This window comes from Hypomesus transpacificus, chromosome 13 (genome assembly GCF_021917145.1).
Source record: "Hypomesus transpacificus isolate Combined female chromosome 13, fHypTra1, whole genome shotgun sequence".
Taxonomy (NCBI): domain Eukaryota; kingdom Metazoa; phylum Chordata; class Actinopteri; order Osmeriformes; family Osmeridae; genus Hypomesus; species Hypomesus transpacificus.
Window position 1 is genome coordinate 12209964 of NC_061072.1, and position 17013 is coordinate 12226976.

At 43.0% G+C, this 17013-nt stretch overlaps 3 protein-coding genes and 1 long non-coding RNA gene across 4 annotated transcripts; all 4 read right to left on the bottom strand.

Moving 5' to 3' along the window:
* Window positions 1-75: 75 nt before the first annotated feature.
* On the bottom strand, window positions 76-3997 carry ifit10 (interferon-induced protein with tetratricopeptide repeats 10). Its single transcript, XM_047032529.1, has 3 exons — window positions 3483-3997; window positions 2304-3202; window positions 76-1696 (listed from the first exon to the last, which is right to left on the bottom strand). The coding sequence occupies exons 2-3, from the start codon at window positions 3179-3181 to the stop codon at window positions 256-258; spliced, it is 2319 nt and encodes a 772-aa protein (XP_046888485.1). The 5' UTR covers window positions 3182-3202; window positions 3483-3997; the 3' UTR covers window positions 76-255.
* Window positions 3998-4107: 110 nt separating this feature from the next.
* Window positions 4108-6311, bottom strand: ifit9 (interferon-induced protein with tetratricopeptide repeats 9). Its single transcript, XM_047032531.1, has 2 exons — window positions 6270-6311; window positions 4108-6000 (listed from the first exon to the last, which is right to left on the bottom strand). The coding sequence occupies exon 2, from the start codon at window positions 5977-5979 to the stop codon at window positions 4504-4506; it is 1476 nt and encodes a 491-aa protein (XP_046888487.1). The 5' UTR covers window positions 5980-6000; window positions 6270-6311; the 3' UTR covers window positions 4108-4503.
* A 1968-nt stretch (window positions 6312-8279) lies between these two features.
* On the bottom strand, window positions 8280-9733 carry ch25h (cholesterol 25-hydroxylase). Its single transcript, XM_047032536.1, has one exon. It carries the CDS (start codon window positions 9659-9661, stop codon window positions 8909-8911), a length of 753 nt encoding a protein of 250 aa, XP_046888492.1. The 5' UTR covers window positions 9662-9733; the 3' UTR covers window positions 8280-8908.
* A 2184-nt stretch (window positions 9734-11917) lies between these two features.
* On the bottom strand, window positions 11918-13064 carry LOC124475733. The gene is made up of 3 exons (XR_006956963.1): window positions 12971-13064; window positions 12654-12720; window positions 11918-12468 (listed from the first exon to the last, which is right to left on the bottom strand). It is a non-coding gene; the product is annotated as an uncharacterized LOC124475733 (long non-coding RNA).
* Between the last annotated feature and the right edge of the window lie 3949 nt (window positions 13065-17013).

The window sequence follows — 17013 nt, forward strand, 5'->3', positions numbered from 1 at the left end:
AGAATCACAGTGTTACAGATTTAAGATCATTACATGTTTGAATTAATGCACTATATATCAACGGGCTAAACATGAACTTTTTTATATGATCATCTGGCTTTAGTGATTCATATTGGGTCAATTAGAAACCACATTATAGTGTCTGTAAATAGCTGAGGTGTACTGATTTTTAGAACTTGGCCAATGGGTTACATGAACGAAATCTTGTTAGCTTTGGCAAAGAGGGTTTTGAACCATATCTGGATAGCATGGTATTCAGACAGTTTGTTCATGTAAGTTAATATGTAGCTCAAAGAGAACAGAGAGGTAGTCTTCATTCTCCATGTCAAGCTCCAGTGCCTTCTTGTACCACTCCATGGCCTGGCTGTTCTGCTCCTGTATCTTGTATACCAGCCCCAACAACCCACACGCTTCTCCATCACAAGGGTCCCTGGCCACCCTCGCTTCTGCAATCTTCCTCAGCTTAGCCGCACATTCCTTCCCCTCCCTGGAGTCCTTGTCCAACTGTAGGCCAGTGGTGTAGTGCTCGATGGCTCGCGGCTCACACTTGGCCTGGTACTGCAAGAACTGAGCGTAGAAGGTGTGGACAATCTGGGCAGGCTCCTGATTCTCATCGCTTGTTTTCAGGGTGCTCTTGAACAATTCCTCTGCCCTGGAATGTTGACCATCCTCCCCGTAGTGCAGAGCCAGTTCAGCCATAGCAAAGATGAAGAAGGATTTCAGAGAAGTGGCCTTAGTAAGGTGTTCAATGACCAGACACCTCAGCCGTTTGACCTCACCCTTTTTTGCATGATAACTTCCTTGTTGTTTTAGCATCTTAATCTTCTTGCTCTTGTAGCAGAGAGCCAGCTGATGGTGGATGAAAGCAGATTGGCCTGTGTGATCAAGGGCTCGTTTTAACAGGTCAATCGACTGGTCGACATCACCGCGCTGCCTGAGATACTTACTCACGTAGCGCATTACATTTGGGTCGTCAGGTGACATGTCTAGGGCTTTCTCCACCAGCTCTTCTGCCTCTTCAAACTCCCTGTAGAGGGACAGTTGTATGGCCAGCAGGGCCAACAGCTCCCCATTTTCTGGGCTGGTCTCTGAAGCTCGTCTCAGCTGTTTGATAGCCAGGGAGTCCTGGGGACTGGATCGCTTCTCCTCTGTACGATGCAGGGCAATAGCATAGCCTATGTTCCATTCACTTTCCTCTGGCTGTAGTTCCAAGGCCCTCTGGAAGTACTCGAGGGCCTGGTGGTAGTTCTTCCGTGAGAACTTGAGGAAAGTCCAGCCTTTCTCCCCATACACCTCAGCGTGAAGGCATCCCGATCTCACGGGAAACTTCTCCTTGATCTGCTCCAGTTTCTCCAGGTAGCCCTGACTCTTTGTGTAATCTCCATTGTGGTAGTGAAGCCAGGCCAGGTCACCATAGGCAACAATAAGCTGCTTCTCACAGTCTCTGTGTTTCTTTCTGATCAGGTTCTCAGCCTCACACATGTGTTCCATGGCCTCCTCAGGGTAACCCTGGAGATACTTAACATAAGCCAGAAAGATGTAGGAGCGAGAAACACCTGCACCTCTGCCCAGATCTTGTTTAATGTTGTTCTGTAGTCTGATCTGGAGGTTTCTAATATCGATGTGATCTTTCTTCAGGTCCCAGGTGAAGTGACATTCCAGCTGGCATAGTTTAGTTTTAAGATCACTGTCTTTACTGGAATTGAAAACATGAAAAAAGGCTTTTGATCAACCAATGGTAAATCACATTGACAATCTAAGTATGCTACTTTGGAGGACTTTGAAGCTAAACAAATACACAAAGATGTAAACGTGCCACATTACTAACTTTTTTGGATCCTCTGTTTACAGTGCAGATCACCGAGTAAAGAAAAGTTTTATTTTCAACATTCAACATGCATTCGTTTGCTGCCTCCCCAAACTTCCACAAAACACAGCAGATTTTTTCCAAATGAGACTGTTTGCGTTTCTGAACATACTTTGTGTTTTTGTTTTTCATAATTGTTTTTCTTAATAGTTTAATACAAGAAACCAACTTGCCAAATGGCTGTGGACAACCTTTACTACCCTTCATTTTGACCCTAGAATTCAAGAAATTGACTAAATGTCTTTTGATACTTTTTAACTCTTCATTGGTACATTATTTAAAAGCATTTAAAATCTGGACTTTTTCCCCCCTTTCTCCACCCATACAATCAAAATGAATAGTTGGTTAAATGTAGGTTTTGTGTCATGTAGTTCATATATATATATAAAAAAAATGGGTATTAGACAGAGCAAAATAACCCCTGCAATACTCCTACCTGAGAGCCTTGGCCACATCGTGGGTGTCCTGGGGCACGCCCTGAGCCCGGCTGATGGCCTGCTGTTCACCAGTTTCTTGGCTCAGCAGTTTGACCTTCAAGAGATCACTCACTTGAAACTTGGCCACGTAGCGTGTGACCTGGGGCACGTCTGGAGCCAGACAAAGGGACTGCTTTACCAGCCTGGTGGCCTCCTGTCTGCCTGTGCTCTGGTTCTGCAGCTTCAGGGCCAAGAGGGCCATCACCTCCGCATTGTCAGGATCCAGGACTAGGGTCTTCCTCAGCTGTTGGATCACATCTCCAGCCTCCTCTCCTCCTCCTGCTCCTCTCTGCCTCCCCATGTTCTCCAACCGGCACAGCAAGAAAGCATAGCCCACATTGAAGGACACGCTATCTGGCATCCCCTCTAGGGCTTTCTGGAAGCTGTCCCTGGCCCTCTGGTAGAAGGTGACCCCTAACCTCAAGAAGCTCCAGCCCTTCTCTCCATGGATGATGGGAAGATCACAGGGGTTCATAGAGACCTTGGGATGGGCCTTGTAAAGCTCTTCCAGCTTCTCAAGGTAGACCGTCACCTCATCCTTGTTCCCAGCGTGGTAGTGAACCCAGGCAGAGTTACCATAGGTTACCAGCAGCTCAGTATCATCCTTCCTCTCTCTCAGCACCTTCTCTGCCTTTTTAAGAAATCCTAGCGCAACACCACTGTCTCCCTCTAGGTGGCTCACAAATGCTAAGATGTTGAAATAAATGGGGTGGTAGCGAGCATGGCATGACATTTTAGCGTTTAAGAGTTCTCTGAAGAGACTTTTCAGGTCTTCAATGTCAGCCTTGTCAATGCCCCATGTAAAATGACACTGGAGAGCTTTCAGTTTAGCTTCCATATTGGATTAAAGAGAGACACTCTGGAAAACAGGTGATGGTTGTTTAGTTTAGATTTAATGTATGAAGTATAACTATTGTTCTATTGCAAAACTGTTATTAAAGTTCTGTTATATAGTTTCATTTATCTTTATCTTAATGAATGTCAACCATTTGCAAGGCCATCGTAAATACAAAGTATTTTAGTTTTGACAAATAGTATTGCATACATCAATTCAATTCGTTTTTGTATTACTAGATTATTAGATTTTACAGTAAGCTAATATAGTTTAGACTAGCACTTTTACTAAACAACATCCTTACCTTATAGGCTGTGTATTACGTAAGTCGATCTGTAATGATAAGGCAACATGGTCAGTTGTCAAACACATAATTTATGTTTTAATCAAAAACGAAACTTATAAACATGTGACGTGGCGTGGGCCAAAGACAATGGGCTGTGACATTCATTGTAGTAGGCGTGTGTAAATAGCACGGTTGAGTATCAGGTTTGGTTCTCGGAAAGTAAGATTGTGTCACACGATTGTGTTTTACGTTGGGATTGAATTGCTTGTTCCAAATGTAAGCCCCCTACTTGTTTTATAACCCTCACTCCATTCGCAATTATATTCCAAACTACGGTACAAACTAAATTTCACAGAACTGAGAACTCCCATCTGGAATTACAGATCAGGTATTTTTGGAAATAGCCATTTTGAGGTGCGAAGTCGTCAGTCGTTAGCGCAATCCCAGGTTTGCTTTGCCTTAGCTATAGTGTCAGGTGTCTTGATGAACGAGTAAGTAAACAATGTTTCCTTTAGTTTCGTTTCCTGTTTAGTTTCGTTTGCAGTGAACATCTTGAAACGCTATGGTGTACATCGCCATCAAAGCAACAGAACAACCTACCAACCTAAACCCTAGAGAAAGACAGGCAAACCCATGTCATTTGAGAGTGTTTTATTACATGGATTTTCATTAGAGTAGAGAATCACAAACTGCATTCTAAGCTACCATTCATTCATTATAAAAGTACATGTGAAATGTAAATGTCATTGATAATGATATATTAATCCATACACCCAAATATGTATTCAGTACCCTTTGCAAGAGACAGATTAGGATATGTAACTGGACTGATGAAGCTACAATGTTGATGTCAATCATCTAAGGCCACAATAAGAAAGTAGTTTACAATTTTAAGTAATAAAATATAATTATGTTACTAATTAAAGGATCTTCAACAAAGAACTGTCTGCACAAACTGCATGACCAGATGTGTAATAGGACAGCCTTTAAAAATAGAACAGTTATACATTAGATATGTTTTGGGGAAAAAAGCATCTTATCATTCAAATCTCAGGCCTGTATCACAGGCACTAGCCAGGTCATCAATGATTCCAGCCGTCTCTCTCTTCTTCCTCTCCTTCTCCTGCTTCCCCCTCTCCTTCCTTTCTGCTTGTATTCTCTCCACATCCTTTTTGTCTTGGTCAGTGAGGAAGGCCTGTATCTCCTGGGCCTCTCGTGGTTTCTGCTTGGTCCACCTTTCTGCTATCATCCTCAGCTTGTTCCCTGCTCGCTCACGGTCAGCGCTCTTGGCTGGTATCTGATACGCTGCTTTCAGCTGAGTGACGGCTGCTCCCTCAGTCTTCCTCTTGTAGAGCAGGTAGAGCCCGTAGCAGCAGAGGAAGTGTTGACGGTCAGACTCCAGCAAGTTCTTGTCCTTCTCCAGGGACATGAAGATTTTGGTGGCTTCCTCCATTTGTCCGTGGTCAGCGTAGGCCTCAGCCAGACTCACCCGGGCGTGGTTGTTGGAGGGCTTCAGCTCCACGGCTCTGGAGAAGTGACGGATGCAGTCAGCTGCCATAGCCTTCATCTTAGCCACAGGGACCCCCCCTCCCACAGGCCTTCTCCCTGGCGCCCCCCTCCCTTCCTCCTGCATCTTGATCATCTGCTTCTTGTGGCAGAGGCCTACTTGGTGGTGCAGGAAGGATGAGTTAGGGCTGAGCTCCAAGGCTTTCCCCAGCAACTCCAGGGACTCTTTAATGGAGCCGTCCAACCTGAGAAACTTGGCCACGTAGCGGGTGACCTGGGGCACGTCTGGAGCCAGACGAAGGGCCTGCTTTACCAGCCTGGTGGCCTCCTGTCTGCCTGTGCTTTGGTTCTGCAGCTTCAGAGCCAAGAGGACCATCACCTCCGCATTGTCAGGATCCAGGACTAAGGCCTTCCTCAGCTGTATCACATCCACAGCCTCCTCTCTTCCCCCTGCTCCTCTCTGCCTCCCCATGCCCTCCAACCGGTACAGCACCACAGCATAGCCCACATTGAAGGACACGCTATCTGGCATCCCCTCTAGGGCTTTCTGGAAGCTGTCCCTGGCCCTCTGGTAGAAGGTGACCCCTAGCCTCAAGAAGCTCCAGCCCTTCTCTCCATGGATGATGGGAAGATCACAGGGGTTCATAGAGACCTTGGGATGGGCCTTGTAAAGCTCTTCCAGCTTCTCAAGGTAGACCGTCACCTCATCCTTGTTCCCAGCGTGGTAGTGAACCCAGGCAGAGTTACCATAGGTTACCAGCAGCTCAGTATCATCCGTCCTCTCTCTCAGCACCTTCTCTGCCTTTTTAAGAAATCCTAGCGCAACACCACTGTCTCCCTCTAGGTGGCTCACAAATGCTAAGATGTTTAAATAAATGGGGTGGTAGCGAGCGTGGCATGACTTTATGCGATCTAGGAGTTTTTCCGAAATACCTTTCAGGTCTTCAATGTCAGCCTTATTTATGCCCCAGGTGAAATGACACTGGAGAGCTTTCAGTTTTGGTTCCATACTGGATTACACAGAGATGATCTGGAAAACAGATGAGAGTTGTTGTGATTATTATGCATATTATGTATAAAGAATGACGATTGTAATGTTGCAATGTCAAAGTTATGTTTTAAGTCTGCAATTGTATATAATTTAATGTGTGTAAACCATCTACTTGGATATAATAAATAAAAAGTACCAAATGGTGTTAAATATTGCATACATCAAATCAATGGGTTTTTGTATTATTAGTATTATATTATTGTTAATAAAATTATAGTTCAGAGCAGTTTTACCAACAGCATTCTTACCTTAGCGACTGCAGTATGGAGTTAGATTAGTTTCATAATTCAAACAAACAAACGCAACACGATTCAAACAAACTTAACACGATCCAAACAAACGTAACACGATTCATACAAACATAACACGAATCAAACAAACAAACGTAACACGATTCAAACAAACGTAACACGATTCACAAATGTATTTCGTGATTTGGAACTTTCCTCACGCGCTTTGATCCACAAATGCATTTTTTCTAAAAGATATCCTCAGCAGCCTATCAGATCGTCTCTTCCAATTTAAGCCAATCACATTAACGTGTCTATGTGGACTTCAACAACCTGCCATAATGACGGACATCGTCTCCTTCAGATCACGAGCAATGTCGTCTGGTAGCATGTAGGTGAAATATTGCTTGTTAATCTTATTAAACCGATGATCATACCTGATTAAATATTGTTGAGAATGGCAGGATTCATGTTTAGTCATTTTCCGTGTTTCCTAGGCTAACGCAGAGCCCGTCTACCCATATTAGACATTTTCCGGTGATTGGCTAAAATTGGAGACATCTGATAGGCTGCAGAGGATATCTTTTAGAAAAAATGCATTTGTGGATCAAAGCGCGTCAGGAAAGTTCCAAAAATCCACACGAACGAATGCAAGGATTCACACCAACGAATGCAGGGATTTGTAACTTGTGTTTGTCAGGTTGCAAACGAATGTAATAGGGTCATTTATTTGTGAATCGTGTTACGTTTGTTTGAATCGTGTTATGTTTGTATGAATCGTGTTACGTTTGTTTGAATCGTGTTGCGTTTGTTTGTTTGAATTATGAAACTAATCTAACTCCATACTGCAGTGTCAAGTGCGAAGATTCGATCTGAAATGCTACTGTAATAAGAGAGAAAAGCTAATTTTTCAACCTACGTCACTGATGTTTGAATCGAAAACGAAACTTATGATAAACATGTGACGTGTGCCCTTGGCAATGGTCCTAAATGATTACGTTGTCGGCAGGTGTGTGCCACTAGGTGGCGGAATGCACTGACAAAAAACAAGCATACGGGCTTTTCTTCTATACGAAATTACAGAACCAATAGCCTAACAATCGTAAAGTGAGAGTGGAAAGAGAAGAAGAAAACTGGGCAGGTGGGGTAGGCCGGGCACAGATGTATACCACATGATATAACACAGGTGTATACCACATGATATAACACAGGTGTATACCACATGATATAACACAGGTGTATACCACATGATATAACACAGGTGTATACCACATGATATAACACAGGTGTATACCACATGATATAACACAGGTGTATACCACATGATATAACACAGGTGTATACCACATGATATCACACAGGTGTATACTTCATGATATCACACAGGTGTATACTTTATGATATAACACAGGTGTATACTTCATGATATAACACAGGTATATACCACATGATATAACACAGGTATATACCACATGCTATCACACAGGTATATACCACATGCTATCACACAGGTATATACCACATGCTATCACACAGGTATATACCACATGCTATCACACAGATGTATACCACATGATGTAACACAGGTGTATACCACATGATATAACACAGGTGCATACCACATGATGTAACACAGGTGCATACCACATGATGTAACACTATAGACTGATCCAATCATGTCTGTTGATGTAATCGTTGTGTCCAGATTAAGTGGTCGAACCACTAATGTGGTATGAGATTGTGAAATCATTCTTTTCGCTGCTTTATGACCGGTTCTTGGATCTCATATCCTCAAAGGAAAGCACCCGATGGTGATCTATACAGAAGTGGGACTTTCCATTTTACATTCATGGACAATGAGAAAGTATGTGTCTGTATGTAGGCTAAGTGTTCTTTTAAATGCATTGAATTCTTGTGTTCGTAAAAAGAATATTGCTTCTAGATTACAACAGGTTGTTCTTCATTAAGAAGTCTCGGATGGATTCTCAATATAAAGATAAAACAATGTCAAAATAAAATGTGACAAAATTAAAATATGTTGTATACATCAGATTTTATTGGTAAACATAACCAATTGTTCTTCATCTTACTTTCCATTTTCTCATGTGTTTTTTCACAAACATTGATAAGCCACAGGACATTCAAAGTATTCAGCAGACACTGTTTGAATCCAGCACCCCTGAAACTATACAGCTCCATAACAGTGTTGGAAATAAATACTGAAAGACATTCTGGAACAATCAACTACATATCAAGAACATCCAAATCAACAAAAACAACAAATGATTGAACAGCACAGTAAATCCTGATGATACTTAAAAATAGATAAATAAATATAATGATGTGATAGCTGTTTTAAATAGAATGCATACAGAATTCATGCAATATATTACAGATTGCTCTGCCAATGTCTTTTAATGTAAAAGATACTCGTCATTGTCATACTCATAATTGAGTACTGCTACATCAATGTGTCTCAATAGACCTCAGTACTTCATCCTGCATCATGACAGAAGGGCTGGCTTCAGTGCATCAGAATTCCAAACAACCCGTCTCTGAACAGAGACAGCATTCAGGAAGCTGTATAGTCCTTTCCTCCATTTAACAGTTCATCCAACTTGTTCTTTAGTGCTTAGTTCCATCTCTCTCCTTTTCTGTTAGTGTTCATGCAGGGTCCCAAACAGACGGTCCCAGTGTGTGAAGTAGGGTGCAAAGTTGGACTTGAACTTGAGGTGGTGTAGGTCGTGATGCGGAGCTCCGCCATAGAGTCCAAAGGGCACCAGCCTGTGAGTGGCCCACGGCAGGTCGTAGCCGCAGTGGTCCTCCACAGACAGCCAGATGTTGAGCACGTAAAAGAGCATCTCTGTCAGTGGGTGGCAGCCCATCAGGTAGGGGTTGATGGATGCGAAGAAACCCAGAGAGAGAGTCTCCCAGACCCCAGAGTACTGGGTGGTGAGGACGGAGGTGGAGGTGTGTTTGTGGTGCACCTTGTGGAAGGTACGGTACAGCCAGGGCACTCTGTGGTGCAGCAAGTGCCAGAAGAAGTACTGGAAGTCGAAGAGCAGCAGGCAGGCTAGGACATCCCAGACCAGGCGAAGGCTCTCTGGGGCCTGGGCAGGCAGGCTGATGGGCCGCAAGTACCAGTTAACCAAAATCATATGAAAGAGGTAGACCACGTAGTTGTAGAAGAACAGACCCAGGCATTGGCCCATGGTAGTCCAGGAGATTTGGCTCTCACCCTGGATCTTGTATCTCCGAACCCAGGCCAGGTGAGGAGAGAGTAGGTCCAGTACGATGAAGGGCAGGCTGAAGGAGATGTAGACGCAGGGGTTGAAAAGAACTGGGAAAAAGGGCGAGCTGAGCAGAGCCGAGTGCCCCAAGATATAGTCCCATAAGCTCTGTAGAAGCATGTCCAGTCTTTTGTTAGTGAACACGTGTGAGAATGTGTGGAAGCACCTCTATCTGAGCAATGCCATGTGTGTTGTATTTATTGCCTCCGTTTGTAAATGGGCGGGACAAATGGGCAGCCAAAGGTTCAACCCCCATATGCCCTTATAAAGACAGCTTCCTGTAGTGTTAGGATTATGTTACACTTGCTCATTACTTCCCCCTGCAGGCATTTCGTCTCACTCCTTCATTCAGAATCTCAACACATTTAATGTGTATTTTGTCAGTCATTATTATTGAGCTGCAAATATGCTGCAATGTGGGGAAAAAAGTTTAATCACTAACGTTTGTCATTCGTGAAACCCCGAATAGAGTGTGTCATAGTGAACGTTTCCACCGTACACGGTTTACTTTCCCAAATCGATTCGGTCCTTTCTTAGGGATGTGTTTCTTGTTTTGAAAACAGATTGACCCCAAACATTTAAACTTGTCTATAAAGTTATCTAAACATCCTGGTCAACAACTGGACAAATAATAACCGGGTCAATAACAGTATCACACCAGAGTAATCCTAATAAGATTTGCACTTTGCTTTTCGTTCCATGACATGGAAGGAGGTGGGTTTGGATACCGGTGAGAGAGGGAAGGAGGTGGGTTTGGAAACAAGTGAGAGAGGGAAGGAGACAGAAGGCTTATCGTTGATCAATCAGAGGAAGTGATGCGAGAAAGAATGTACTCTCATCTGCTTTGAGTAGAGCCTCTATATGTCTCATGAGGGAAAGTCCATAATAGTGACTCACCATGACTAGAAAGGCCAAACTAGAAATTCCATAGAGAGACAGGGAATTCAGCTTGAAGCACAAATATAGGAGCGAGTTGCCAGCTAAAAAGGAATGCTTTAATTAATTTTGCATTGGTTTAGTTAAGTTCTTTCGACAATGGTCCAAGTCCCAGATGCCCTTTTAAAGTCATCTTCCTGTTTGTGTTTCCTGGAACTGCCAGACTCTCTTCCAAGAGTACAATCAGGGACAGAATAATGCAACTATTCATGAAGTGAACTTGGGAGTCTGAAATGGAAAGTACTGTCAGGACGTGTAGGCTAGCTTGACTGAGTTGTTACTGTTCAATAACTAATGCTGGTATAATGACTTTGCTGGTAGCAAAGTCAAGCTCCATGTTAGATGATGAGCTGGTAGCAATGTCAAGCATTTATCACCCTGTAGACACATAGAGCAATGCAATATCAAGAAACAAACATTGGATGCAAAAATTATATTTCAGTCAAGATACTCACGTATTAGGTTTGACCATTCATTGATAACCATGACATGGAAATAGGTTTGACTTTGGCGGAGTGGATGATCTAAGGGAAGCGCTGAAATATGAGGCAGGGAGCAGTAGAGATATAATCCCCCTGATGAAAGAACATACAAACAGCAAGGGGGAGAAGGGGATGGTGGAGGGGGGCAGCAGCACAGATCATACAGAAACCGGGGCTAAGTGTGTGTATATCTGCATATACAGGGTTAGGGTTAGCAGATATATGTATATATAATATATATATATATATTAATGCCGCCTCGTCGGACGTGGCCCAATGGGCTAACACAGGTGTAGATAATGAGCGGATGACACGTGCTGCCCGAGTGACATGCCTGAACTAGCTCCGCCCACATGTTGATTAAAAAGCAGACAAAAAACTCTGGGTGAGGCAAAAAGTCCCTAAGGCCGCGGCTGAGCAGAAGCACAAGCAGATCCTTCCCCTGAGTGCCTGGAGAGGATATAGCTGGAGAGCAGGGCGAGGCAATAGAGGAAGGGAGGGCTGTGCAATAACATGAGGGAACAATGACGGGAATCTGAGAAGAATAGACAGGGGAAACCTTTGTTAAAAGGGGAGGAGTTTAGGTGAGGTCTTCTCCCACCAAACCTAATTTCTATCTAACACCATATGTGTGCTCACCTCATGCCTCAGGTACAAGGTACAAGCCCCTATGCCGAGAGAATGAATGCTGTTAGACTGTGAGGCTATTCCAGTGGGACATGACCAGGGTTTACATGGGCTTTACGAGGCACACAGTCAATTAAGTCAATTCCTGAAGGGAGTTCTTTTTATAAACAGTCTTTGTGGGGTTTCCAGTAAGTCAAGGGGTTTCAGTAAAAACCCCACAGTGTGTTTATCGTCTGCTCATGGCCAAATCCCCTAATTGCTCCCAACAAAAGGAACAAGGAGCAATAATCCGCCCATTAGTGTAAGTGAACCTAATTTGCACTGACTGGTTTCTAAGCATTGGAATATTTTGAACATGTTGAGTTTCGAGTCTGGTCAATATCTGCATTACCAACTGAGTTCAGCTTTTAGACTATCTTACATCTTTTAACAGGGAGGTGGATTCTAATTATTCTGTCTTCAACAGAACCTGACCTTTTTAGAACTGGCTACTGATGAAAGCAATCATTTTTCAGATTCAAGTAAAGTCCGGGGACCAGTGAGATTCACCACCTCACTTTTTGTCCCCGGTTCTGTCTTTTGGAGAGATTAACCGCAGATATGCGTCTGTGGTACCAAAGTTTGTGTGCATCAAATGGCATCCGAAACATACGTAAAACTGTTTCTACGTGTATCATAGTTCATCAACATAGCTCATAGTTGACAGAACCCTGGTGATTCTAGTTGTGACCGTTCTTGGCCAATCCTCATTCTGATTCTCTTGTTTTTGGACTAAGACCATCATCCCTAAGGTTTCTGGTTCAAATCCAGAATCAGCAGGATGTACGGAGTGACGAAGAGGGAAATGATGGCCTGTTCACAAGGGTGGGGCTTGTCTGTGGCCTGTTAAAACATGAGTGATGCTCAGATAATCTACATCATCTAGAACATTTCATCTTAAACGATTGATTCTCTCAAGAACTCCCACGACAAACATCACATTCTACAGGACTGAAGTAGCACTGATCGTTCCAGACTAAAGAATAGCAGGAATGACTAGAAGTGAAAAACTGATATGTTACACTTACCATAGATCAATAAAGGTCATTCACAATTTTCCTGGCTGGAACGTTTTACAAAGCTAGAGATGGTGTTCTGAGAAACAAAAGACAAAGAAAACAAAGAAAAAAAGAAAATTTTTTACAGCAACCTTCAACCCCAGACTCAAGCAGAAAACAACACACAGATGTGATGAGAAACAGATGCTGGAGGTTTACAGTTAGTCCTAATCTGACAGGACATCTCTAACTAAAGTTAGATAAGAATGTTATAGAATATAAGAATGTTTGTGTAATTTCACTACAATGTTTGTGTAACAAATCACAGTTTTCAATTTTGCAGTCACCATGTAAAAGTCTCCCAAATCCATCTGTAACCAATGTACGGTCAGGCATGTACAGGGGAGGGAATAAGACATGCAGCTGGGGAAAATCCCGCCATTGTTTAGACTGGAAAGCATGGATCAAGACAGGAGTTACGCAACCGGGCCCTGAAGTGCAAGAACATGGTGTTGTGAATAAAGAATACATTGACTCAGCTTATGTCCCAATAATACAAGTGCTCACACAGTCAGTGTGTTAACTACTAAGATAAACATACATGTTCAGCCTGCAAAGGTTCTTTCAGACTTTATACATTTATCATTGGATTAATCAATTAATAGATTAAATAAATGATTAGTTACATACAGATAATGCTTATATTACTTAATTTCATGTGATCAGTTTGCACAAAAGTGAGGAGCATATAGAACATATTCTTCTTGCCAGTTTTTCTTCAAAGACATGTTGCAATCAATCTGTTTTCTCTCTCTCTCTTTCTCCGCCCCCTCACGCTCATCCCCATGAAGAAATCCCCTGCACAAACTTGCCACAACTTCCCTACCTGCATTCTCAGAGCCTACAACTGTTCATCTCCTGTCTCTGGCCTCTCTCTCTCCTTTCACTTTTCTTTACGGATCAACGAAACCAGTTCTAGAAACAGAGAGGACAGTAGACATGTTGGCATTCAACACTGATGTATGTCTCAGGGAGTCAGATGGCTGAGCGGTGAGGGAGTCAGGCTAGTAATCAAAAGGTTGCCGGATCGATGCCATGGCAAATGACGTTGTGTCCTTGGGCAAGGCACTTCACCCTACTTGCCTTGGGGGGAATGTCCCTGTACTTACTGTAAGTCGCTCTGGACAAGAGCGTCTAAATGGAAATGTATGTGTGTGGGTGTAGGCCTTGAATACATGTATAATCATTGGCATCTGACTATGCAGGTTTGGCATTCTGTAAGTTTCTGCTATTCATGTTTTGTGTGTGCGGGAGTCTCATTTATTGGACTTCATGTGAAGTGAGATAAAGTGAAGGTCATGTTTACCTAAGGTTGGATCTGTGTTTTTATCTATGAAGCACACACAGCCTCCAGTATCTGACGCTTGTAGTTTCATGGGCAGGCTGATTTGGGTTCAGAATCGTAGCAGTGTTGCACAAGTTAGGACCATGCAGGTATGTATTGGTTACACGAATCCCTACCAGTTGTAACAAGACTCCTTTCTCCTCTATTAAACGTCTTTACTCACGTCACTCCTGACTGCATGCGTAAAGTGTTTGGCACCTGATGCACAATAATAATAATAATTATCTCCTGCACTTCTATCAAAATACCCTGAAGTCTACACTGTTGCCCTGCAGGTATTAAAGATAATCAACTGACTCAATCATTCATGAAGAAATAAGAACTTTAACACTGTGCCAGTGTTTTCCTAAAAGATTCCAGGGAATTCGGTGAAGTGGTTTGAAGAAATTGAATTGAATCAAACACAGGGAATATCCATGGGCTGGGTAATCATCATATTATACATATCCAATCACACAAAATTTCATAGGCCGGTCTTAAAAACACCACATGCTGACTGCTGAGTAAGTGTGTTACTGTACATGGGAAGGTCCATGTTGCTGCCTCCACCACCACAGCTCTTACTGTCCAGCGGAATTATGGATATTACAGTATTTAGCTCTCAGTCATGGTGTTGTCTCTAGACTGTAGAAGAAGTTTTAGAAATATAGTCTCAAGTTTAGTTTCTAAGGGGTTTTGTTGTGAAGCAGAACCACACATGCTGCATGTCATGTTTTTGATTTATCTCTGTACTGTGTCCTTTAGTGCCAAGCAAGGCGCCTTGGAAAATAATATGTATTATTATCGTTATAGAGATCATTACAACAATTCATTACATAGGAATATGCAAGGAAAGCAGGGCTAAAAAAGGCTCTCATGCCAGTGTTCCCAGATCTTAGAGGTGTTCTTGACAGAGCTGCGGCCAGGGTCTGTCATCAGATTAATTATAACATTTGCAGAGCGGTTCAGCCGACTCATAAACTTAAATGTAAGATTCCTCAACAGGCCATGAAGGTGGTTAGACCCACATTGCAGAACAGCTCACTAGCTCTAGTACTCCTGGGTTTCTTCAGGAGTATCCTAAGACAATTATTATAGGCTACTTTCAATTTACGCAAGCTCTCCTTGTATTTCACCCAGAGTGGAGCTGTACAGAGAGGGATGTAGTAGGCTCTAAACAAATCAATTTTAACGTCAAGTGTTCAGTGGTGGAATTTTCCAACCAACATGTTGGCTTGGACATACAGTAATCCCCCCTGTCTGAACATGTTGGCATCATCCTCTAACGTGTCTGTCATAATGTGCCCTAAGTATTTGGTACTATTGGACACCCCCAGAGTTTGCCCAGAAAGTTGAAAGGCAGGCAAATTAATATCCATGTCATCGTTAGTTCTACAGACCATTACCACGCTCTTCTTGGCATTATGGCTATCATCAAAATCGACCCCACAGTTAGAGCAGATGTTAAGCAGCTGTTGAAACCCACTGCTACTAGGGGATGGTAAAGCTAGGTCGTGGTTGACCAGGAAATCACCTATCATACAACCTGTTCAGCATCCCCCCAGCTGCCTGGAAAGGTTGTCCATATAGATATTAAAAAGGGCTGAGGATAATATAGCCCCCTGCTGGAACCCGTTACCAACTTTAAACTTTTGATAGGTGTGATGGTTGGATTTCTCATATAAATACTATATGTTCAAGAATGAATGACCAAAAAAACATAAGCATTGACAGCAAAGCAGAACTCTTATCGTATCATCAACAGCAGCAGAGAAAAACTCTCAAGTAAAATCATCAACGGCAGAGTGGAAGCAGACGCAGGCCTGTTTCAACAGCGCCACCTGCTGTTTGGCTGCAGTCATGCAGGAGTCAGACAGAGGTCAGTCCGAGCTGGTTAGTGTACTTACATGTGACCTCTAGGGGTAGGCCAACCAAGCAGACCACAGAGAAGCACGTTTTGAGCCACTTCAGAGATTGTGAGAGAGTGTACAGTTGTATGTGTGTATGTGTGTGTATATGTGTGTGCATGTGTGTATGTGACAAAGAGGTATGGGTTGTATTGATGTAATCATTAATGTCATCAATCCACGTCTACCTCATATGAGACTAAATTTGATTGTGTCTTTGTCAAACCTCTATTGTTGCTTTATCATTTTTGTTTGCTGGCAAGCAACCATCCCATAAGCAAGTGAAAACCCCTGTAGAGATGACTGTGAAATGATCTTAAGCCTGTTTTAGACCATCCCCTGCGGATGTGGTAAGTCAGTATTTGATAGTGATCGACGTTTTTCTACAACCCCCAAAAACTTTTTTTGAATGTGAGTTGATATCATCATCCCATTTTACAGTTGATCACACAAACATTTATATTGCTAAACAATTTTGATTTTATTCTAACATACAGATGGAAACTCCAAAATAGCTTTTTAACAGGTTGACAGGCAGTCAAGGTTTGAGTGACTACACAACTTCCTTCTCTTGAGATTTGACTAGACATCTGTGTTTCTATAGGTCCTATTCTGGGTCTTAGTAGGTTTCTGTAGGTGGCGTGTTTCCCTGTCACAACTACTAGAAATAACAGAGCTGGTCCAGGTGCAGAGAAAGCAGATGGTTTTAGTCAGTCGACCAAGTCAGTAGTTCTTTGAGTACTGGGACCCCCCCCCCCCCCTCTCCCCCTCTCCCCCTCTCCACCGACCCCCCCCCCCCTGGCTGTGTTCCTGCCTGTGATAGAAGGGGGAAGTCCCAAACAAGTTGAGATGTGGTTGTACCCAAATCATCCCCCATCTGACATAAAGCCCAGAATCACCATGTGGACCAGCCTTCAGACTGAGGACCTGCCACACACCTGCCAGATGGTCATCCCTTCCACTTAGGTAACTGACCGTCCTGCTGTATTCTTAGCTGTTTGAATTAGAATTATTTGATGGCTGATATCCAAATTTAATGAATCAATGTCAGACCTTTATTGGGGAATGTTTGTGAAGTCAGAATGCAGTGGTCCATCCT

What these genes read in the sequence shown, in the direction of transcription:
- ch25h (XM_047032536.1), bottom strand. Translation starts at nt 9,661, where the DNA reads ATGCTTCTACAGAGCTTATGGGACTATATCTTGGGGCACTCGGCTCTG.
- ifit9 (XM_047032531.1), bottom strand. Translation starts at nt 5,979, where the DNA reads ATGGAACCAAAACTGAAAGCTCTCCAGTGTCATTTCACCTGGGGCATA.
- ifit10 (XM_047032529.1), bottom strand. Translation starts at nt 3,181, where the DNA reads ATGGAAGCTAAACTGAAAGCTCTCCAGTGTCATTTTACATGGGGCATT. An exon ending in GATGTGGCCAAGGCTCTCAG is followed by an intron (nt 1,697 to 2,303) that starts GTAGGAGTATTG and finishes TTTCAATTCCAG; the next exon opens with TAAAGACAGTGATCTTAAAA.